General features: G+C 43.0%; 1 protein-coding gene across 6 annotated transcripts in view; it reads right to left on the bottom strand.

Moving 5' to 3' along the window:
- The window catches only part of NAALADL2 (N-acetylated alpha-linked acidic dipeptidase like 2), an 821,817-nt gene that overhangs the window by 276,711 nt on the left and 521,042 nt on the right, over positions 1-24,064 (bottom strand). For all 6 annotated transcript variants that reach the window (XM_081862367.1, XM_081862368.1, XM_081862369.1 and 3 more), the window contains one exon: positions 4,926-5,076. In XM_081862367.1, coding sequence (XP_081718493.1) covers positions 4,926-5,076 — 151 coding nt within the window. The remainder of the gene's footprint in view (positions 1-4,925; positions 5,077-24,064) is intronic.

The following is a 24,064-nucleotide window of genomic DNA, read 5'->3' as shown; positions in this document are numbered from 1 at the left end:
TACATATAGCAAACTCCAGACGTACTTTTCCTGTCTGTAGTGTCACTTCCAAAACTTGCATCTGCAAATATTTCAAGACCACCAGACTTCTGATTGTTAAATCTCAGTCTGTAATGCATAGTGCCTTTCAAATACCGCGCTATGCGTTTCAGAGCTTTCCAATCCTTAACAGTAGGATTGTTGACTTGTCTGCTTAGCAAATTACAGCTAACAGCAATGTCTGGTCTTGAACATCTGGCAATGAAGTTTAGCTTGCCTAGCACACTTCTGTACAGTGTAGTGTCAGAAAATGCTTCTTCAGTGTCATCTACCTGATAACCTGTTGTCATCGGTGTGTCTACAGGGTTAGCATCCATCAGGTTTAGTTTGCTTAACACATCAGCAATTTTCCGTGACTGGTGTACCAGAATGTTACCATCTTGATCTCTCTCTATTTCCAGAGATAGGTAGTTGTTTACCTCACCAAGATCTTTCATGTCAAAGTGCTCTTTCAGTTGAGCTAGGGCATTATTGTACATTGTGACATCTTTCCAAAAGAATAAAAGATCATCAACATAAAACAAACAATACAGTTTCTTTTGCCCCTCCTCTTTGACAAATACACATGGGTCAGCTTTCCCTTGTTTAAAACCTAGAGAAAACAATACTTCAGTGAGTTTTGTGTGCCAACACCTTGCACTTTGTTTGAGACCATAAAGGGACTTCTTCAGAGCACAAACAAATCCCTGTTTTACCTGTACGCCATCAGGTGGAAGCATATAAAGTGATTCATCTAGAGATCCGTACAGAAAAGCTGTATTTACATCATGGTGACTAATGTGTAGATTTTCCTCTGCAGCTAGCTTGAGCATAAGCCTAATGCTCTCATACCTCACTGTGGGTGAGTAGGTCTCATGATAGTCTTCACCTGGTACCTGTGCAAAACCTCTGGCTACCAATCTGGCTTTGTGTCTGACTATCTTGCCATTTTGATCAGTCTTCGCTTTGAAGACCCATTTGCTTCCAAGCAATTTCATTCCTGGAACTACTGGAACTAGGTCCCATGTTTTGTTCCTTTCCAAGGAATCAAGCTCAGCCTTCATTGCATTTAACCATGGCTCAGCTTCCTTTGAATCCAAATCCTGGATTTCTTGGAAACTTGAAGGTTCAAATACCTTCTTGGAGCTTTTAACAGCTGTTACTGCTATCTTAGCAAACTCATCAGCAAATCTCTTTGGAGGTCTGCCTTTTGTGGCTCTTTGTGACCTGCGAATTAGCCGTAGGTCTTCAACACTCTCCTCTTCCTTCTTAGGAGAAAAGTGGCCTATTGTGAACAATGGTTCCTCCAATTCTTGATCAGAGCTTTCAGAGGGTCGCATAGAGGCTTTCGCACTCTTGAAATCCTCTGAATCACCCGATTCAGTTTCAGACTCAGAATCAGAACCTTCATCAGTGGGTGTGGGTTGTTGTGGTTGCTTTTGACTATCCTCAGTCTCATCACTGTCATCAGGATAACATTGGAAAATTCCCACATTCTCCCCCCACTTGGCATTGTACTCAACACTTCTTGTGAGCTTAATTGCCTTTGAGTCAGTCATCATTATTCTGTAAGACCCTTTCTGATAACCTAGAAAGATACCATGCAATCCACGCTTGTCTAACTTGGAGTTTTGTGGTGAGTGAACCCACATGTCAGAACCAAAAATTTTCATGTGTTTGATGTATGGCTTCTTGCCAAACATCTTCTCATAGGGGGTACAACCAATCGCTGAAGATAACCTGCGATTATAACTGTAAGTGAAACATGAGAGAGCTTCGGCCCAATAACTCTCTGGAAGATTGGCATCATGCAGCAAGGTTTTTAACCCTTGAAGCAATGTCTGATTTGCTCGTTCCGCAAGTCCATTCTGCCATGGCGAGCGAGGACTAGACAAATCATGTTGAATTCCTTTCTCAGACAGAAAAGCTTCAAACTGCTGAGAAGTGAATTCTCCCCCGCGATCACTGAAAAAAATCTTTATCTTCTTACCATGCACATTTTCCAACCAAGCACAGAATTCCTTGAACCTAGGAAAAGCCTCTGATTTCTGCTTGAGATTGTACACATAAATATACCTGGAAAATGCATCAATGAGAACCATGAAGTACCTATTTCCACCCAAAGAGGGCGCTAGTGGTCCAACCAAATCAGCATGAACAACCTGGTATGGTTCTGTAGCTTGCCTACTAGACACCTTACCTTTCGCAGCCATTTTTACCTTGTTTGCTGCGCATGCCTTGCACTTCATGTGGTACCTGCAGGGTTTAATAGTCATACCTTCAACCAAGGCAGGCATTTTAGATACTGCCTCAAAACGCAAATGACCAAGTTTCCTGTGAAAATCATGAATACATTCTGCATGCAAACTTTTGTTAGAACCTGCAATGCAACAAGTGTCATCCTGCACAACATCATCATAATACAAAACATACAAACGATCAACATATTCAGCATACAATACATAATCATTTTTCTTTGTGATGATGCACCTTTTGTTCTTAAAGGAAACGTCAATATTCCGCTCATTCAGCTGTCCAACGCTGAGCAGATTATGTTTGGCATCCGGCACATAAAGCACATTCTGTATCGATAAGTCCAAACTGTGAAGAACAACAGTTCCGTAGCCTTTACTGGGGATTGTGTGGTCATCTGCCTGGTGAATCGCACCTTCCTGCGGTGTAAAAGACACGAACAGTCGCTTATCGTTGCACATGTGGTGGGTCGCCGCTGAATCAACAACGAAGAAAGATCTAGACGTCTTCTGGACCTCTGCAACTTTTGGAGTGAAGCGTGAGACCATTGCCTTGTGCTGCGTTGTCCTGGACACTGGACCTTTGCCTTTGCTCTGGCCTCTTCCACGCGATGAGCTTCCATTGCGCTGCTCTGTCTTGGCCCTGGGATATTTGCATTCCCTCTTCATATGGCCTAGACGTCCACACGAGTAGCATTTCACTGCCTCCAAAGCTTTGGCGCCATCTGGTGGTTCCACTGCACTATGGGATGACGTCTGTGAAGTCTCCCCATTGCCCATGCAGCCAGCACCCCGCCGATCTGCTTCATTGAGAATCACGGCAGTATCACAGGCTACTGTGAGTTGAGCATTTGGCTGATCAGTGGTATCAAATTCCCCACTTGCCTCATCCAGCCTTCTGCAGCTAGCCATCATAACTCTGGCACTAGCCTTTTGCATCATCTCTGCTGCTTTAAATCAGGCTACTTTATACAAGCTGTGTCTGTGCTGCTTCATTCCAAAGGCAAGTTCAAAACAGCCTCTGCCTGTGCCACTCTGCTTATTCCAAGAGCACTTTTAAAAAGTTACTTTCGATTTCCCCAGCCCGGCAAAACTGCCTTAAAAGTTCAAAGTCCAGCCATAAAGCCATTAATTAGAAGCTGGCAGGCTGCCCGGAGCAGTAGCACATACCTCATCAATCATCTTGACGCGCAGAGCAGATTCCGTTCCGATCTGTCCCCCTGCATTCCGATCCTTTGCCGGCACTCCAATTCGACTTCTGGAGCCCATTCTTAAGATGACTGCGTTTTTCTGGGCCCGGAACCAAATGTTGTTGATAAGCAGTAGTCCCGTGCACAGCGGAATGATGAGGAGTACGTGCTACATACTGTATATTGCTTTATTTACACTTCAAAGCTGGTTATGTTACAGAAAAAACATCTTGCCTCTGCCGGAGCAGAGAAAAGCATCCTCTCTCCTCTAAAGCACACACTGAACTGCAAAGAACAGTGAAAAACAGGAAACCAGTGTACGTCACATCCAGTCTCCCTTTCCCATGGGAAAAACCAACAGTAACTCTGACTGTGGAATGTAAACATTGTCTTGTGACAAGCACTTCGCTGCACAGTGAAGAGAGCAGAAACCAACAAATTCACTATCAACTACACTTCGCTTTTCTCTCTGCAAAAAAGCTGACGTGTCACTTGCTCCCTGTTCCCTCCCAATTAGCCACAGATTGCTGCTTTTTTTTTTTTTTTAAGGCGGCCACCTGCCTCTCCAGTCTGAGTCCAGGGATAATCAGTGCTGGGCATTTTCCATGTTGTTAAATGCAATGACAACTCTGGATTCCAGGTGCTGCTGTTTTCGCAAGGTTCAAAGTGATCTCTTTCACCAAACCACCAAGAAACTCCCAGGCACATGTGATAAAAAGGGCATCGCACAAAAGGAAAGCTTTGTAGGATTCTGACAACATGGGTGGGAGATGGACTCACTTAATTTGAATTGCAGGAGAACAAAACTTTAATTTTTATTACACCTAGAAAGTGAGACAGATTGAGGCAGAGAGAGAATTTCTAAGCCACTTGTTTCAGCTGGTAACACTGAGCAGCCGTACATATTCAGGACTTCAGGACTTTCTCATTCCCCGGAGAAGATTCACTTTGTTACATAAATTCATCCCGTGCAGTAAAAACCCTATGCGTATCTTCCCAGAGGTAAGACCCATTCAGCTAAAATTAGCACCCAGAATTCTCTCCCAGGTGTGCATGCACAATCATGCAGTCTTGGTAATATCCAAACAGGGCTGGTCTGCCCCTGAGGCAGCTGCCTTGGGTGGCACCCCCTTCCCACCCCACTGCCTCTGTTGCTGGTGGAGAAGTGGTGGCAGCAGCTTCCAGCAACATCTCAGGAGTCTGCAGAGCCGGCCCACAGATGAGGCAAGGTAAAGCAGCTGCCTCAGGTGGCAGAAGCACAAGAGCCTCAGGTGGTGAAATGGGCTGGGCTGCCCCTGTCAGCCTGGGGTGCACATAACAAAGAGGAGCTATTTAGGTACTCCTGGTAAGCAAGCAGCAGGGCGTATGAGCCACCATTACCCCATGTTTCTAATGCACCAGTTTTCAAACAACAGCTTAACAAAACAGAAGTATGCAGTGGGAAAATACTCTTTGTAATACTCACCAATACTTGGGTATCCTGGTGTAGAAGGATCACCTCCACCGTTCAAGGACACCATAAATGCTTTCTCGCTCAGGTTCTGAGTCTTTGGTAAATCGCAAGGATCGACATAAAGAAGGGCACCTCCAAAACCTGCCTCTTCCAGTAGAGAAAGCTGGGAAGACACACAAGTAAAAAGAGAACATCAGCATTAGGTCGTTAACATTGCTTCACCATCTTCTCACATTTATAGTCCACCTTCCTTCCATCTTGGAATCCAAGGCAGGATATACATGTGGTTCTTAGGTGGTCACCCCTCCAGAACCAAACCTGCTTAGCTTCAGCAAGGTTGGTGACTTCATGAGCTTTCAGACCATACCCTGGGACAAGTGTAAGGAATATTTTTCACCTCAGGGGTCCCATTCCCTTGTGGGCAGAATGCAGACTGCCAGAGAGATGGTTTGCAGGATTAAAGAAATTCATTGCTAATCAATGAAGTATTGCTCTTGTTGTTATTAAGGCTTGAATTGCCTTGTAAATTAGTCTTAACATGATTTGCAAAAATCTTGTGGAGACAGTGAAATGTAGTTTCAAAAACAGAACCACAACAACTAAAGCTAGGAAGATGGTTGGAACAAATGTGGAGCGAATTTTCAAAAGAGAATTAATTGATTAAGATCCTAGTGTTGAACGCAAAATCAGTGCACTCCTTTCTAAATTATCACAGGGGATGTTCTTATGCAGCCTACTGAAGAGCTAAATCACAACATAAATTGTTTGTGGTTTGACTTTGGGCACATGTACACCATTTAAACATTTAAAGCACTTAACCTTTAAAAAAACCAAAAAACCGCGAATAAACTAGCAACTCTAGTTTGTGAAGGGTGCTGAGAGTTGTTAGGATACTCCCTGCCACCAGCCAGTTACAATCTTTAGAACCCTCCGAGAGAAGCAACTGATTGTTAAACAATTCTGGGAATTGTAGCTCGGTGAGAGGAATACGGGTCTCCTAACTCAGAACTCTTCTAAGTGTAATATTTTTTATTAGTTTTCAATTACAATAACCCAATAAAAGCCTCATTGTCAATACGAAATTATAATACAATTAATAATGCCAATTGTTCAGATGCCAAATTATATTATTTTGCTGGGCCCCCGTATGCTAGAATTGATGATTTGATTAATTTACTTTAACTCTGCATTCCCAAAACTTATAAATTCCAATTACACACCAGCCAGAATAACAAACCCTTATACCGCAGCTGCAGTTTTAACAGCTTCCATTCGAAATAACACAAATAATTTACACTCCTACAAGCAAAGCCTTCAAACTCTCCCTTTGAGCTTCTTGTGTGTGGCTATTATTCTGTCCATGATGTTTCTTCCTGTCCTTGTACTGTATTATGTCTATCTTTTGTCAGTTGTTGCTGTTCTCCATCATACCTTGGGTGGAGCTGTTTCATAAGTTCTCCATACTCAGTACTCTTGTCAAACTAGAGTTCTCAGGAGGAACCCATGCCCATTGAAAATTATATGATACTGCTTTAAATATATAGAGCAGATGTGGCCTTAATCAACACAAACCAATACATCTTACTGTTGCTGATTACTTGTTCAGTTATCTCGGGTATCAATTCCCTCCCCCAACTCTCTATTTCCCCATCACTTCTCTACCCCAAAGCTGCTTTGTTCTAATAATGTGGTAATGCACATTAGAAATCAGAAAGAACAAACGCAATGCATTTTGTTTTTTCCCCACCAAAAAAAGAAAAAAATATATATTTTCCTCTGTTGTTTTATTTTGATAGGCTTCAGGGAACTTAGATACAGAATACAGCAAGCGCCTGGTCCTGCTGCCATGGTTACGCAAGCCATTCAGGGGAGAAGGTGTACAATTGCTAAAACATGTAGCATGGCCTAAAACACAATCCCTGTTTCTTGGGAACCAATATGTCAGCATTCCTCGAAACAAACATCCCAGTCAAATAACTTGTCCTGGATTTTGCATTTATAAATGCAGTTTCCCAACTGCTAGAAATGACTCCAGGCCAATCAGTGGAAACTCATTACAAGCAGGAACTGGGAGCCAAATTTCCAGGAAGGGTAAAGCTACGCTCCCCAGGTGGAACAGTCGTCGCTTGCTAGAAGACACGCCATGTTTTCTCTCCAAGCTCATTATTTCTAGGCTCAGGACTGACGAAAGGAGTGACTTCTCCACACAGAGCATTATTAACGTAGGGTGTGCAATCCCACAAGAAGTGCTCATGGCATTGTTCAGAGAATTAACAGTGCAAGCCATCTACCCGCACAGTGTTTTTCCTTCCCTGAGATGTGCTCCTTACCTTACTAGGTTTGTCGCTGAATGAAAGCTGTCCCGGTCTTTATCCAAAATACGTAAGGCAGGAGGGGGCAGGGTGACTCGGGAACTGCCTTGTTCAGAATTTAAACGCGTCCTGAAATTTGTAAGTAATATTCCTTGCAAAAGTACGGTCACATGTGTCATAAAGGCACCATAGACATTGTCTGCAGAGTGCAGGCAGCTCGCCAGCGGAGTGTGCAATTGAATCTAGGACATTGTTTGTAGGAGAAATACGCCAGGCGGTTCAGTAAGGTCAGCAACTGTATAATTTACTGACAGGTAGAAGAACAACTATGTACGAGTATAAAGTGATGGCAGACATTCGAGGCAGACAGCTTACAGAATAGACAGTCTTTCCAGTAAAGCACTTTTCCAGCAGAGATGCAACACAGGAAGGCTAAGTTCAAGCCAGCAGCACATCTGGCTCTGATTGACTTATACCTCATGGGATGCTTGAGCTCATGACCTTGAGCTCGTGACCTTAGTTAGCCATGACTTGGCTTTTTTTCTGCAAGCATAAACTTACATACTCCAACGTATTCTGCATGCACTCTGCTAATGACAGAGGACATTGCATATGATGGATAAGGCAAAATCCACTACCGAGATATAGAGATGGAAGTGAAATTTAATTTACATCGTATTTGATTCACAGCAAACTTACTTAATTCAAACTCTCTGAAACAGGTAAACCCACTTAAATTGGAAGGACAAACTGTACCTTGACTCTCTGGTTGTTGATACTTGAATGAACGTCTCCCCCACCCCAATCTCTCTTCCTACTCCTTTCATTAACTATTACACCTTTGATGGTCAGAGGCTGATCAGACTATTTCTGGTCAGTATCAGTTTTCCATGCATTCATTCACACAACTCCATTCCATCCTAGATCTACATTAATCTGTGATTTATCAATTTATTTAAGAATCTGTACAGCAATTCACACTTCATTACACATTTAAATAGCGCTTGGATCACAAAACAGTATGTATGTATTTATTTAAACTGTTATTACCTACTCATCACTGCAGATGCAATTCCGGCTATGTCTGTAGCATTTCAGTACATTGAGCTGATGCTGTATCACAAAATTTGGAGAATTGGTAAATCCTAAAGATAATTGCATCCCAGGCTGTGTGTTAGCCCAGGAAGTGTGAATTATGATGGTTTGCTTAAAAAATGTGGACCACATGAAAAATTCCTATCCATCCCTAGATGTGTACTGCAGAGACCATCTAGCTGGAGACCACGTCATTCTGAAACCTGTCTTCAGATTAATATTTCCTTCTTCCAGGATTGCCCAAGACATCTGTCTTCTGATCCACCATTTGGGAATCAGTGTGCTCTCAACTGTCTGTCCCATTACACACACATGTGATGCTACTTCCCTGTGGTGCTATTGTGGTTTTTGTCCATATGCAAATACAGCAGCCACATGGAAAGGCCCGCAAGGTTGTGATGATGCCACACAGTGTACAGACTTTTTATTGATTTAGTGTAAATCCTTTCTTCCATTTTGAATTTTGTTAGCCACCTTGAATGTGCCAATCAAAAGGCAGGCTATAATTTAATACAAAACCACAACGATGTGGGACAGAAACATGGAGAAGCAACTCCCACAGATTTGCATGAATGCATGAAGAAGGCATCTCTCTTTCCTGCTCTCCTCCCCCCCTCCCCTGAAAGATACTGATTACCATTTTATCCCATCAATCAACCCACAGAGTTGTTTCATGATTACAATCTTGGATTAGTTTCAAATGCAAGATTTGGTTCCACTTCCATCATTCCAGAGCAACGGTCTTTCCCTAAATCTCTAAAGACTCCTTGTTCCAATTTAATCACAGGCAGTTTGATTTAGTTTTCCCGAATTTCATGTAAAGCCTGAAAGGGCTGGGTATATAATTCTCAGAGTGCTGACTTCAATGACAAAGCCACAGCATGTAGAAACTAATGGCTGCTATGCTCATTTGTATGGTGGTCAGTTCTTATCTCTCTAGCTGCTCCTTGGGGTCTTGAAATAAAAATACATACAATATGCACATCTACACTGACCTGCAGGCCTGTTTACACTCCGAGTCTAAGAGACAGTGTGATTCAGAGCCCAGTGTCCTCTAATTGGTATATTCACAGCTGGGCACATTATTGTATTAAAAATGCAGTGCGAAAGGACAACATACTTCTAATCTGAATGTGTGGTGGAGAAACATTTCTTGTACTGTGAAGCTCTGTCTCACTCAGCTCATGTTAGCATCTGGCCATTAGGAGTGGTGCCAAACTTCTAGAACTTGGGGGGATTTGAAAATAAACTTCCGCAGTTCAAGAAAGCCCCACCAATTATGAGCTGAGTTGAAACTCCCCTTGAAAGTTTGCCTTCGCTCATAATTAGCTCACATCAGTGCAAGCTGCTCCTAGTCATCTTAGCCATCAGTTTCAATGCTCTCCCTCCTTTCCTTTCCAATCACACCTTGCAAGGCCGAGCAGTAAGGGAAGTGGGGAATCTTGCATTAGTTTTATTGATTGTAATGTTAGTACTTCTGGCCTATTTTATAATGTTCGTTTCAAGCTATAGTACCTATTGAGCTATGGACCTGTGTTTTTTTTCTTTTTCTTTTAACTGATATACTGGCATATTGTGTTAAATTTCATTCACACAAGTAGGCATGGTGCAACAAAACACAAGGCTTTGTCCAATCACTACTCCCTGATTCGTTCAGCACATGCATGTTTCTGTTCCCCCATGATTCCACCCCCCACCCCACCCCCCCGGAAATGGCAGGAAATAACTATATGCTGGTATACCATGCCACAGTTCATCACTATACTCCCTCAATTTTCTGGATTAATGGGGTTGCAAATGAGCATGGAAATGAGTGCTGATGCTTTTGCTAGATTCCGGTAGATTTCTGGAAATGGCTAGTACACAGTACAAAGGCTCAAATATAAGGGAGAAATGAGCAATTAGTGACATGTCAGGGGAACGGAATAAATTGCTGTGTGAATGCAGCCTAAGTTCCTGCTCTGTTTCCAAAAGCAATGGCTCTGAGGGCACACGTTGCTGTGCTAGGGAGTTAGCATGAGGGAGGGTTTGGTTGGTCAAGAGGCAGGTATTCTAACACCTTAGCAAAAGGGTAGAACTGAGTATCAGTCCCTACTATAAGGCTCACTGTGGTGCAACTTGCAATGTTGTGGGAATAAATGGAACCAAAATAAAATTCATACTTGACATGGGATAAATGGGCTAACCTTCAGACATGCAAGCCTGATGTCCTGGAAGAAAATATGAGATGTGAGCGTAACAGTGTAAGCTGGCCCTCCTCTTCAAAGGTATTCTCATTTTCCAGTGTTGACATTTCTGAATGTTATATTAATTCAGCATGCATTAAAATGAACTGCATGCATGGAAATTATTGCAGGATTAGGAACAATGCCAATTAACCCCCCACACTAGGTAATCCTACAGAGTATGGACTGAAAGCTCTTCTAAGTTCACAGTGCAAGGTATGGCAGTTGCATGGCCCATACTAATGAACCAGAGACCTATCTGTTCTTAGCCGGACAAAGGATGAGTTACTGGATATTTATTCTGATGGGCCTTTCATGCTGAAGTCCCAATTAGAGTCATAAGGATCTGTGAGCAATCCCTTTTTTTCAGTGTACTAATTGGCAATGCATAAAATCACTGACGGGAAGCAAAGTGCCATTTAAACTATCGGCAAAAAAGAAGAAGAGGAATAACTACTTTGCATTGCAAGAATTTAATTAGATGTCACCCTCCTCTTGTTCCTTTGCTACAAGACAGCGTGTGTGAGAGCTTTTATATCAACAGAGCTAGAATGAGAGCAAAGCAGTGTACACTTCTCTCTCTCTCTCTGTGTGTGTGTGTATATATATATATATATATATATATATATATATATATATATATCAAACAAGGCAGCAAAGGCACTACATTAAACACTTAATCATGCTGCTACTTTCGCCATTATGGATGTCAAAAGGACATAGTTCAATAGGAGCTTCTTTTGTTGCAGAAAATAAGACTGAGGCATTTAAAGATCTCTCTCTCTAACCCAAAGGTAACAGGATGCATGCATTAAAATGTTTAAGTGCTGCAGGATAATAGAATCACAAAATCATAGAATTGCAGAGTTGGAAGAGACCTTGAGGGTCACCCGGTCCAACCCCCTGCGATACAGGAATCTGAACTAGATCATATATGGCAGATGGCCATCTAACCTCTGCTTTAAAACCTCCAAGGAAGAATCCATCAACTCTTGTGGGAGTCTGCTCCACTGTTGAACAGCTCATACCCTCAGAAAGTTTAGTCAGAATCTCCCTTCTTGTAACTTGAAGCCATTGGTTTGAGTCTTACCCTTCAGGGCAGGAGAAAATTGTTATGTACTGAAGTTCTCACCCTGGGCCAGCAGGGGGATAGTGTAGATAGTTTTCACTCAGGTCCACGTCAGTTATTTTAGGTGGGAAACCCTGGGTTGTTGTTGCTACAATGTTGACAGCCGGCTGCCTATAAAAGCAGGCCGGCTGAGCTGTTTGCTGTTCAGTTCTGTCCAGCTTACAAATAAAGAGCTGCTCTGGAGAAATCGCTGTGTCGTCTGCTATGTTCACCCACAACTTAACAAAAACCATGTTGCTCCATCCTCCATATGACAGCCCTTTAGATATTTGAAGATGGCTATCATATCTCCTCTCTCTCTCTTTTTTAAAGTTTTTATTATTAAAATAATTCAGCATTAATACACACATATTGCGAGTATATAAGCATACAAACATACATTTCATACAATCCTTAAAAATGTTCAAACATACCTACACTCAATCCCACAGATAATTCCTTTTCCCATCACCATCCACCACCCCTCACCCCACCTTTGTGTTAGACTTCCAATCTACTCAATCGCAATTTCTTTCCACTTCTATTACTTTCTTTCACACACCTTTAACCTATTTTCATGCTTCTTTTTCTATTACACATTGTTATCCATCTTATTTAGTATTTCAGTATTTAGAACAGAACTTGTTTATTCCAATAGGAGTTCTGATTTTTCAATATGGTTTTGCAAGTATCCTTTAAACACCTTCCAGTCCCTGTCTATCTTCTCTTTTGAGATTCTTCCAATTTCTCCCATTGCTTTGGATATATTGTAATACTCCAATAATTTGGCAAGCCACTCTGGGTTTTTTGGCTATCATATCTCCTCTCTCTTTCCCAGGCTAAACATACCCAGCTCCGGCAACCATTCCTCATAAGGCTTGGTTTCCAGACCCTTGGTCATCTTGGACGCCCTTGTCAGACCATGTTCTCCAGCTTGTCAATATCCTTCTTAAATTGTGGCACCCAGAATTGGACACAGGACTCCAGGTGTGGTCTGACACCTGTGATGTGAATGGATTCCCATTTGCCATCCTACTCTCATCTTGCAACTAAAAAAGGATGCTGTAGCATCATGATATTAAGCAACAGAAACTTGAAAGAAATCAGGAGCCATGTGTAAAAACAACAACCCAGAAACATAGATGGAATCAAGCACAGAAGGCAATCTTGTGAAATGATAGGCTGTTTCTATAAAGACTTAACAAGGTAGAAGATGCACTTAGTCTGAATGGAACAGAAATTATCTTCTGCATTAATTGAAATAGTTCTCTAGCTTTCTTTTCAGGATGGCAAGCTCTACCAAAAACCTGCTACTGCTGCTGCTTATGTAAATAAAGAAGCATAATAAAGTTTTCAGCTCTGTATAGATACACTCTCATCAGATGATATTTAATTTAATCACTAAGATTAAATAAAATCTTTCCTTGAAAGTTCCTTGCCATGCTTTTTTCTCCAAATGAGAAAAATGGGCCATTGCACCTCAGAAGGAGGATGGGGAATCCCCAACATAGAAGCATATTACATTGCCAACCAAATACGTCATGTAATTCCATACATACTAGAAGATGAGACAAAACAATGGGTACACCTAGAGAGGGACACAATTGAAAATACCTGCACCACAACATACCCACTCCTCCCAAACAAACTAAAGAAAATTCCCACAACACTTAACAGGTACACACAGACCATGCTCAAAGCATGGAAAACACAAATAGGCAAACTATCCCCAACCCCATCCCCACTAATCCCCCTGGCGTACCACCCATTATTCCACCATGCAGCACAAAACCTCCAGATAAAAGCCTGGCGAACCAAAGGCTTATATCGCCTAATAGACTTTTATAAAAATAACAAACCCTTGTCAACACAAGAAATACAAGACAAACTAGAAGACACCCAAATGCCCTGGTTAACACAACACCAACTACATGCCCTCTTAAACAACCCAACAGTAAAATCAGCAGCAACTAGGCCCCTGACAACCTTTGAAAACCTCCTCCTAACAACAAAGGGAAATGGTAAAGGGACGGTATCCGCAATATACAAAATACTACTCCAAAATCCCACAAACCCCCTAGACGCAATCAAAAAACAATGGGAGAATGACATAGGCTATGAGATTAACCCCACTCAATGGACCAGAATGTGGTCTAAACCCCCCTTTAAATCCATATCAACGAAAAGAAAAGAACTCACACTGAAACTCACCTACAGGTGGTACCTAACACCAAGGAAACTAGCGCTAATACACCCAGGAACCTCACCAAAATGCTGGAGAGGGTGCACCTCCTCAGGCACATACCTCCACATGTGGTGGGAGTGTCCCAAAATTCAACTATTCTGGACAACAGCCATACAAGAAATATGTAAAATAACTAAGCAAGTATTAGACTTCACCCCAGAATTGGCCCTACTAAACATCTTCCAAGACAACAATGCCCATTTACTCCACAAAGAACTCATAACCCACCTACTTTCAGCAGCCAGAAACACCATAACCAGACACTGGAGAGACCTGTCAGGAGTAAGCATGGACCAATGGTACCAAATAGTATGGGAAACAGCCCTACTAGAAAAATTAACTAACAAACTGAAACTGACACGGGGACAAACAGAAGACACCTTCACCCCGGTATGGCTCCCCTTTATCACATACACAGCCCAACAGGACAATGACAATAATCCACCAACAGCATACAAATCAATATGGCTAACTTGATCCAAAACACCCACCCACCTCACTCACACACGAAAACAAAGATCACCACAGCCAATCACAAACAAACAATCACATCCTAGGCCAACCCCAACCTCTCTCACCACCAAAGGAACACAAGTGAACAACACAAGCACGCTGACACCAAACTACATACATTAAGCATAATAGAAACACCGCTACCCCACCCCCACCCCCATCCATCTCCCCTCCTTCCACCCTCCTTTCTTCTTCTTTTTTTTTTTTCTTTTTTCTTCTCCCCCTAATGCCTCAACAAATGAAATGGATTTGTAAAAATGTTATACGGGGGGAAAAAAAATACACGAGGCATTACACTTACACTGTAAAACAAGAAAACCCTTAATAAAATATATTTTTTTTTAAAAAAATGGGCCATTGCCACAATAAAAAGGGTGCTTTCTTCGCTCTCCCTCTTGGGGGCGGGGAGTGGGGAACCACCTTAATTTTCTTTAAGTGTACTTCATGTTATCTTCCTAATACTCATAATAAACTAATGTCAGGGTCTTTTCACTGACTTGCTTATGAAATGTATGTGGCCCCCCACTCTGGCTGTATCCAGTGTTTTCCCCCCTAAAATAAATAAATAAATGTTTAGGGGGTACTCTCATTTTCCTACTCATATTGAAATGCTGCCCCTCAATTAGGCCAAACTTAGATTCACAAAATGTTTAGGGGTATGTGTCCGCCTGCGTCCCCCCAGAAAAAAGCACTGGCTGTATCTCACTGGTTTGTATTAATAATAATAACAACAATAACAACAACGTGGCAGGCTATTTCCTGCTAAGTATATCCTGTCTCATTTTAAAGCTATGTTTTATGTGTGGGATCTGTCTTCCTTAAATTTTTACTATATAGTTTATAGTAGTAGTATACTTTAATGCTACTTTGTCAATGCATTCTTATTGTTTTATATGATACTTTGACTTTAAATTGGTGTAATTTGCCCTGAGTTCTGTAGAGGCGGTGAAAATATTTGTTATAAACAAACAAACAAATCACACCAAATTGCAAAGGAGAAGACGGTGAAGCTTGCTATAGGCTAATATGTGATCTGAACTAGGAGTTTTCTACAGCTTTCATTCTAAGCCACGAGAGTTTCCTGCTTCGCTCAGCCTATAGATAAATTGGCTTGCAAATCATAAATATCAACTTTCCATCTAACACGCTCTGGGGCTTTTTTTATCTAACTGTGTGGGTCACAATGGCCTAATTTTTTCCTTAATTAGAAACCGGATATCAAAAAGCTTGCTTGCATTTTAAGATTCTGAAAATGCTTGCATATCATGCTTTTTACAGCATATATTTTCCCCCCTACGATTTCTGTGGTTGGAAGTTTCAAAGCTAATATGTCAGCATTTATTTGGGAGGTTACGCAGTGCACCCCCCCCCCCGAAAAAAAAGAAAGCCTAGGAGAGACCGTGAGCAATCCTACAGCAATCCTATTGCATATATGTTAAGCCATAATTAAGTACAGCAGATTCAAAATCCATTCAGATGTGGGGCTACTGCGGGCTGAAACCAGAGGTTCCCAAACTTATTTGGCCCACTGCTCCCTTTTCAGGAGCAAAAAATACTCAGCCCCTCCCTCGAAATATACCTTCTTTTAACGAACAAACAGAAAGGTGCCACAACCCACCTGCCATTGACCAAATAGGCAGGCAAGCTCCGACCTACTTCCTGAGCTTGGGCGAAGTCAAAAAGGATTCACTCAAACCTGAGGAAACCCCTCACCTCCAGCATGAACGCAGTGGCGTAGCTAGCTGCTCGGGTGCCCGGGGCAGCCGGTGCGTCCTGCAGCCAGGGGCGGGGTGAGCCAAAGCAGGGTGTGCTGCGTGGAGCCTCCCCAGCTGTAGGGCGGTCGAGGCGGTGGGCAGACACAAGCCCTGCGCTGCTCAAAAAAGCAGCGTGGAGCTTGCAGGCAGTCCGCCCGCTGCCTCCCCCTCAGGAGAGACTTGTGGCTTAGGCATGCTACAGGCCCCGCAGTGTGCCCCTCCCGCCTCACCTAGCTACCAGTGGCATAGGAATGGGGGTGCAGTGGGTGCAGGTGTTTTCCCTCCAGTAATAATAATAATAATTTATTATTTATACCCCGCCCATCTGGCTGGGTTTCCCCAGCCACTCTGGGCGGCTTCCAACAAAGCATTAAAATACAGTAGTCTGTTAAACATTAAAAGCTTCCCTAAAGAGGGCTGCCTTCAGATGTCTTCTAAAAGTCTGGTGGTTATTTTTCTCTTTGACATCTGGTGGGAGGGCATTCCACAGGGCGGGTGCCACTACCGAGAAACCCCTCTGCCTGGCTCCCTGTAACTTGGCTTCTCGCAGGGAGGGTACCTTCAGAAGGCCCTCAGAGCTGGACTTCAGGTAGAACGATGGGGGTGGAGACACTCCTTCAGGTATACTGGGCCAAGGCTGTTTAGGGCTTTAAAGGTCAGCACCAACACTTTGAATTGTGCTCAGAAATGTACTGGGAGCTAATTTAGGTCTTTCAAGACTGGTGTTATGTGGTCTCGGCGGCCACTCCCAGTCACCAGTCTAGCTGCCGCATTCTGGATTAGTTGTAGTTTCCGGGTCACCTTCATCGGTAGCTCCACGTAGAGCACATTGCAGTAGTCCAAGCGGGAGATAACTAGAGCATGCACGACTCTGGCAAGACAGTATGTGGGCAGGTAGGGTCTCAGCCTGCGTACCAGATTGAGCTGGTAAACAGCTGCCCTGGACACAGAATTGACCTGTGCCTCCATGGACAGCTGTGAGTCCAAAATGACTCCCAGGCTGCGCACCTGGTCCTTCAGGGGCACAGTTACCCCATTCAGGACCAGGGAGTCCTCCACACCTGCCCGCCTCCTGTCCCCCCAAAACAGTACTTCTGTCTTGTCAGGATTCAACCTCAATTTAGCTGCCATCCATCCTCCAACCACCTCCAGACACTCACACAGGACCTTAACTGCCTTCATTGGTTCTGATTTTAAAGAGAGGTAGAGCTGGGTATCACCCATTTCAAAAAGTGTCATGAGCCCAATTTTTATTTGTTAAAAACACACACATATTTTTGCCATTTTGTCACCCCCCCTCAGTGATGACACCCGGGACAGCCCGCACTCCCTTCCTATGCCACTGCATGAACAGCAGATCCAGGGGAGGCACTGTAGCTGTCCCGCAACGGTGCCCGACCTGGTGGTGTCATTACACAACAGATGTAACAGATGTATGAAAGGTTTTTCAAAATTCTCTTCTCTTCTCTTCTCTTCTCTTCTTTTCTCTTCACTCTTTATATTTTCAATGCCCCCCATTGCACCTGAGGCTACTATCGCCCCCCCCCCGGATCATACCAGTGCCCCCCCTACAGGGGGGGCATTATCAGCCCCTTTGGAAAACACTGAGCAAGCCAGTCCTACAGTCTCACCCATTATAAGGCAGCTTCCCAAGTCTGCTTTTGAGTTTTGAAACTCTTTCCTTGGAAAGGATGAAGGCACGTTTTGCACCTTTCTTGCTGGCAACTTGTATCAAAGTAATGGATTGCACTTCTGCCTTGTGCTCCAGCGGCAGGTTAGAATTGCTGTCTGGCTCACATTGCTAAAGCTTTTTCAGGAGAAAGCTCTTTGAGTAGGTGACCAGCGTTTTGCCACTCCGGGAGACAATTCAAGTTACAGGTTGCCAGCAAGGCAGATGAAAAGCCCCTTCAGCCACAAATTGTTGGGGGTCACATTTTTCATCTTCACATTGCCCGTTTCCACCCCCACCAATTTATTGTCCATTCTCAAAGTAACCAAAGTCTCAAAGAGAAAAAGCAATTTGTAACACAACTGCAGCTTTCTAAAAATGGTTTGTTATTGTTTTTCCTACAGATTTCGTGGATATTTTTATTTAAAGCAGATATACTGCTAGCTCCCTCTACTAGATTTCATGAACTTTTATTATAAATTGGAGAGCTTATTTTATTGCCAGATCTTGCTTACCAGTGCTAAGAAGTCCACAACGTTCAATTCCAATTAAAAATGAAATTGAACTACAACTCCCTGGAAAGAGAAGTAGATTGGACTCAATAAGCTTTACTTAATTTATTTCAGCAACAAAATAATTGAATTGCTTACAGTCCAGGAAAAAAAAAACCAAAAAACTTTCCATTATTTTATCAATACATAACACCATATCTTTTACATAGCTATTGCTTCATGAAATACTATATATTTTAAAATAACCAGGCAATGGAGCATTCTGCGTGTAATTACCATTTAACGCTGAAACAAACCTAGTAACATGCCACTTTGGACATTAATGATATCCATAAATATAGCAAATGTGAGCTTCTTGCACTGCTTGTATTCACATACATCATATTTATCTGAAGTGAGAATTTGTGTTTCTTTTAGGCTGGAGGATAGTGCGCTGTGCCTTACTCATCACTCTCAAAATGGAGGGGCGGGGGGATCTCTGCTTTGGACCTTTATAATACAGTGGTACCTTAAGTTACAGAGGCTTCAGGTTACATACGCTTCAGGTTACAGACTCCGCTAACCCAGAAATAGTACCTCAGGTTAAGAACCTTGCTTCAGGATGAGAACAGAAATCGTGCGGCGGCACGGCGGAGGCGGCAGTGGGAGTCCCCATTAGCTAAAGTGGTACCTCAGGTTAAGAACAGTTTCAGGTTAAGAACGGACCTCCAGAACAAATTAAGTACTTAACCCAAGGTACCACTGTAATAACTTATTATTTATACCCCGCCCATCTTGCTGGCTTTCCCTAGCAACACTGGGCGGCTTTATGGTGTATCAACACAGAGAGCAGGTGATTTTGGATTAACTCACACTGTCATTTTCAGTTTGCTATCTATTATGAGAATGATGACTAGTATGTCTTTTTTTTTTTTTTTTTGCCAGTTCGTAAAGAGTATAAAGCAGGGGGTCAGCAAACTTTTTCAGCACTTTTTCTTCCACTGTCCCTCAGACCTTGTGGGGGGCCGGACTGTATTTTGACAAAAAAATACATGAACAAATTCCTGTGCCCCACAAATAACCCAGAGATGCCTTTCAAATAAAAGGACAGAATCTACTCATGTAAAAACATGCTGATTCCTGGACTATCCGTGGGCTGGATTTAGAAGGCGATTGGGCTGGATCCGTCCCCCGAGCTTTAGTTTGCCTACCCATGGTATAAAGTATGGCAGCAAAATTTAGGGGGACTCCTATGGCTAGATCCAATGGGATGGATATTCCACTATCTGCAGGAACCCTCTGTTTGAAGGGCTGTCTGCTCTAAGATCCACTTAAAGTGTTAAGAGATTTTTATTAATGGTCACTGACAATCGAGGGGCTCGGGAAGGATCAGAGTCCCCAAGTTCCCAGCCGTCTCTCCAAATATGCAGGCTTTGAGGCGTTGCCAGTTCAGGCACAGATAAGACACAGAGATACTTCTTGTTGTTTATTTACCCATTATTTCTTTCATAAAATCGTAAAGCACTTGCCTGTAAAAACAGCAACAACCATCTCAAAGCGGTTTACGAAAGTTCTAAAGCAATGAATTTATCAGTAAAAACAGTTAAATAATAATCAAAATAATAATAATAATAATTAAAATCCACGATAAGTTAAAAGAAGAAGAAGAAGAAGAGTTTGGATTTGATGTCCTGCCTTTCACTCCCCTTCAGGAGTCTCAAAGTGTCTCACATTCTCCTTTCCCTTCCTGCCCCACAACAAACACTCTGTGAGGTGAGTGGGGCTGAGAGACTTCAGAGAAGTGTGACTGGCCCAAGGTCACCCAGCAGCTGCATGTGGAGGAGCGGAGACGCGAACCCGGTTCCCCAGATTACGAGACTACCACTCTTAACCACTACACCACACTGGTGTATCCACGTTCTACACATCTCGGTAAGCTTGCCTAAAGAAATATGTGCTTAGCAGACATCAAAAAAAGTACAGCGGTGCCCCACAAGACGAATGCCTCGCAAGACGGAAAACCCGCTAGACGAAAGGGTTTTCCATTTTGGAGGCGCTTCGCAAGACGAATTTCCCTATGGGCTTGCTTTGCAAGACGAAAACGTCTTGCGAGTCTTGCGGGTTTTTGTCGGCCCCCCCTTTTTCTAAGCCGCTAAGCCGCTAATAGCCTTTTAGCCGCTAAGCCGCTAAGCCTTTAATAGCCACTAAGCCGCTAAACCGCTAATAGCGCTAATCTGCTAAGCCGCTAATAGGGTTGCTTCGCAAGACGAAAAAAACGCTAGACGAAGAGACTCGCGGAATGGATTATTTTCGTCTTGCAAGGCACCACTGTACTGTGAGGACACCTGTCTGAGGCCAATGAGTTATCAATGGAGTTATCAATAAATGCAGGGCCAGCCCAAGATATTTTGGCACTTCCCTGTCAGGGAAGACAGGGAGACTGGAGGTCAGCAAGGGGGATTGTGTTGTTACTGATTTTATATATATTTATACTTGTAAGCTGCTTATTATTGTTGGTCAACAACTGGGCATAGAAACATGATTGAAATGATTTTAAAATGAAATTAAGAGGTACATTTTCCCCAATTATTTTTTTCTTCATTCTCTTAACTGTCGTTTGCCATGCAACTGTTTTCATAGCCATATACACAGAACTTCTAGAGTAAAACAGTGGGAAAATCTTTTTCACTTTCATGCACATGTGTTGTTCTACGGAAAGGACACATATACAGAAAAATGTATGAAAGCAGGAAACAGACTTGACTGCGTTCTTCATTTCATTTCCATTTTTAACATATGGTACATTGTGCATTGCTGTGTGTTGTTCTACCTCATAACTGAGGTATATTTTACCTCATAAATGAGATATATCTTCCTCAGCACTGGGCTAAACAAGCACAAAGAGTTCTCTGGAAAACGAACTATGGTTAACCGTGTTTTCCAAACTCAAGTTCAGTATATAATTTTGTCCATAATTGGTTTCACCCATGGACCACAACAATGAAATAATTACTCTAAAATAGCATAAATGAAAAAATTGGGTAGAAAACAATTCGCGGCGCACGTAAACCAACATCAAATAAGACATACATCCAATTTACAGTCAATTACATGGTCATTGAGAAATGTTGATGACATTTCACAGCAACCAACACCATTGTTCAAGCCCATTATTAACATTTAGAAGCAAGAAATTCCAATTTCTCCTGACTGACCGGATCGTGCAAGCTGCCTCCCCAGTCCTCCCTCCCATTGTAAATTCCTGCTCCATATCCAAGACCTTTCTTCAGAAGTGCTTCTGTTCTCAAAATAGGTTTTGTGGGGTCTACAGTGAGGAGAAAGGGAAAGACAATTCCCTTTGAACTATCATCCTTGTACGAGAGGTGCAATGGATACAATACAGTGATCTTAAAAAATATGATACCATCCTTTGTCAAACCTTTACAATTTAATCTTTTCTCCTTCTTCACATTATTACTTCTCCATTGCAACTGTTAATAACATCCAGTGTGTTTCAAGAACTTCCACAAAACAGCAAACACTGGACTCCAAAGATTTCAGTCCTGAAAGACGGACAATAATAATAATAATAATAATAACAATGATAATTTATTATTTATATCCCACCCATCTGGCTGAGTTTCCCCAACCACTCTGGGCGGCTCCCAGTGTTAAAAACACACCATGTTTAAGTTGATCAGGTCCAACATGGTTTCTTTAAACTAAAATTTGAAGCAAGCTTGCAGTTTTAAACTATGCACACTTAAGAAAGGCAGTCTGTGGATGTTGTGGCCAATTTTAAACACAACCCCCTTAAACATTTCTAAAATGACAGAGACACAAGGAACAGACTCGCATACACTTAACAGACAACACACATAACAGACAACCTGTAACATGTAAACATATATATTTCCATCCTTTAGTTGGTTATCGTAAGGAGTTGGCTCGCTTCCTGTTTGTTTCATTAAGCGAAGTTAGTAGGAAGGTCCCACATGAAGTAGTTTTATGAGCCTCCTTGCCGCTTCAAACACCACCAGTTAATCAAACTGGCAGGGCTCACAACACTTGGCTGACTGGGTACCCCTTTATATATGCATGCGTATTTTTAATTTCATTTTCTTTAGAAAAGAGAACTAAAGGGAAAGGACTCCTGGCTCCCTGCCTTCAAAGGATCTACCCTGAGTGCACCTGAGGGGACACAGGCCCCTCCCTTGCTATTCAGGGCCCACTTTCGGCAGCTGCCTAGGATAATGAAAACTTAGAGGAAAACGACAAATATGTAATGTCTAAATCATTTGATTTGCAAAGGAGAAGTTCCCTTTCATCCCCTTGTCTCTGAGATGCATGGCCCCATCCCACACACTTCAGAAATGTCACTGCCAGTCCTTCCAAGCTTGAAGAAATCCCTACAAAGAGCAGTATCTTGAAAAGACTGACTTGCTTTCATCTTGTTTCATCTGCTCCTCACTGCTTACAATCTTCTCTCATACCCTCCAACATTTCTCCAGTGAAAATAGGGATGTCCCATTTAATTACACACACACGGCCATCTTTAGCATATGCGCCACCAGGGTGCAAAGATCTGCCCAGCACCCCCAAATTTAGTTTAGCCGCCCCAAAAAATATTTTGGGGAGGGGAAATCACTCCTTTGATTTTCACGGCCGCCAATCAAGAGGGACCGGTATACAGTAGGTATAAATTTGGCAACCCACAGAATTTGGCGCCCGGGTGCCCCACACCCCTTGCACCCCCAGGTAAAGACGGCCCTGCATGCACATAGACACACAGACACCCTGCCCATCTGACTGGGTTCCCTATAATAAAACATTAAACTTTTTTTAAAAAAAATCTTCCCTATATAGGGCTGCCTTCAGATGTCTTCCAGGTTGTATAGTTACTTATCTCCTTGCCTCAGGGGTCACATAAATCCATACCCTCCAACATTTCTCAAGTGAAAATAGGGACGTCCTAGGGGAAAGTGGGACGTTCCGGGATCAAATCAGAAACAACTGGGATAGTTTCTGTAAATCCGGGACTGCCCCAGAAAATAGGGACACTTGGAGGGTCTATTTTCTTAATGCAAACTGGAGATATCAGTCAGGCAGTTAAGGAACACAGAAGGCTGCTGTCAGGGAACTGACATCGGAGCGAGAGCTGGAGGCAAGGCTCCCAAGCAATGCAGGAGAGGGGACCAGCAGAGGGGAAGGAATTCAGCGCAACACCAGTAGAGAAGGGAGGGAGATGGAGGATTCGGAGAGGGGTCTCCAAGACTCTTCGCCCGAAACTAGTGGAGAGAGCACGGGCACGCCTCTGCCCACTCCTTCCTTGCGCAGAAGAGTTCCGTGCAGGGAGAGTAGGCGGAGACTTGGCGTCAAACAACTTCTATGCTGGAAGAGGTTCAAGAAACGCCCACTGACGGATTCTGCAAGCGACTGAACGGCCACGGAGTGAAGGGCTGTCAGCCGAGGCATGGTTAGCCAGGCAATCTAGCCGAAAGTAACGGCAACTTACGCACAAGTAACCCCTTATAACCATTACAGCTGCCTCATTCCAGGTCAGATTTTTGTCCATCCAGCTCAATACTGCTTACCGTTTTCCAGGGTCACAGGCGGAGGCCTTTCACGTTACCTGGTAGAACAGGAGATCCCTTTAACCGGAGGCTGAATATGGGACCTTCCAGGTGAAAAGCATATTATTTACTACTGAGAAGCAGTTCCTCCCCAAAAAGGAAACTT

The sequence above is a fragment of the Podarcis erhardii genome, assembly GCF_964252035.2.
Source record: "Podarcis erhardii genome assembly, chromosome: 5".
Taxonomy (NCBI): domain Eukaryota; kingdom Metazoa; phylum Chordata; class Lepidosauria; order Squamata; family Lacertidae; genus Podarcis; species Podarcis erhardii.
The sequence above is the reverse complement of the archived record's forward strand: the minus strand, read 5'-3'. Positions and strand labels throughout refer to the sequence as shown.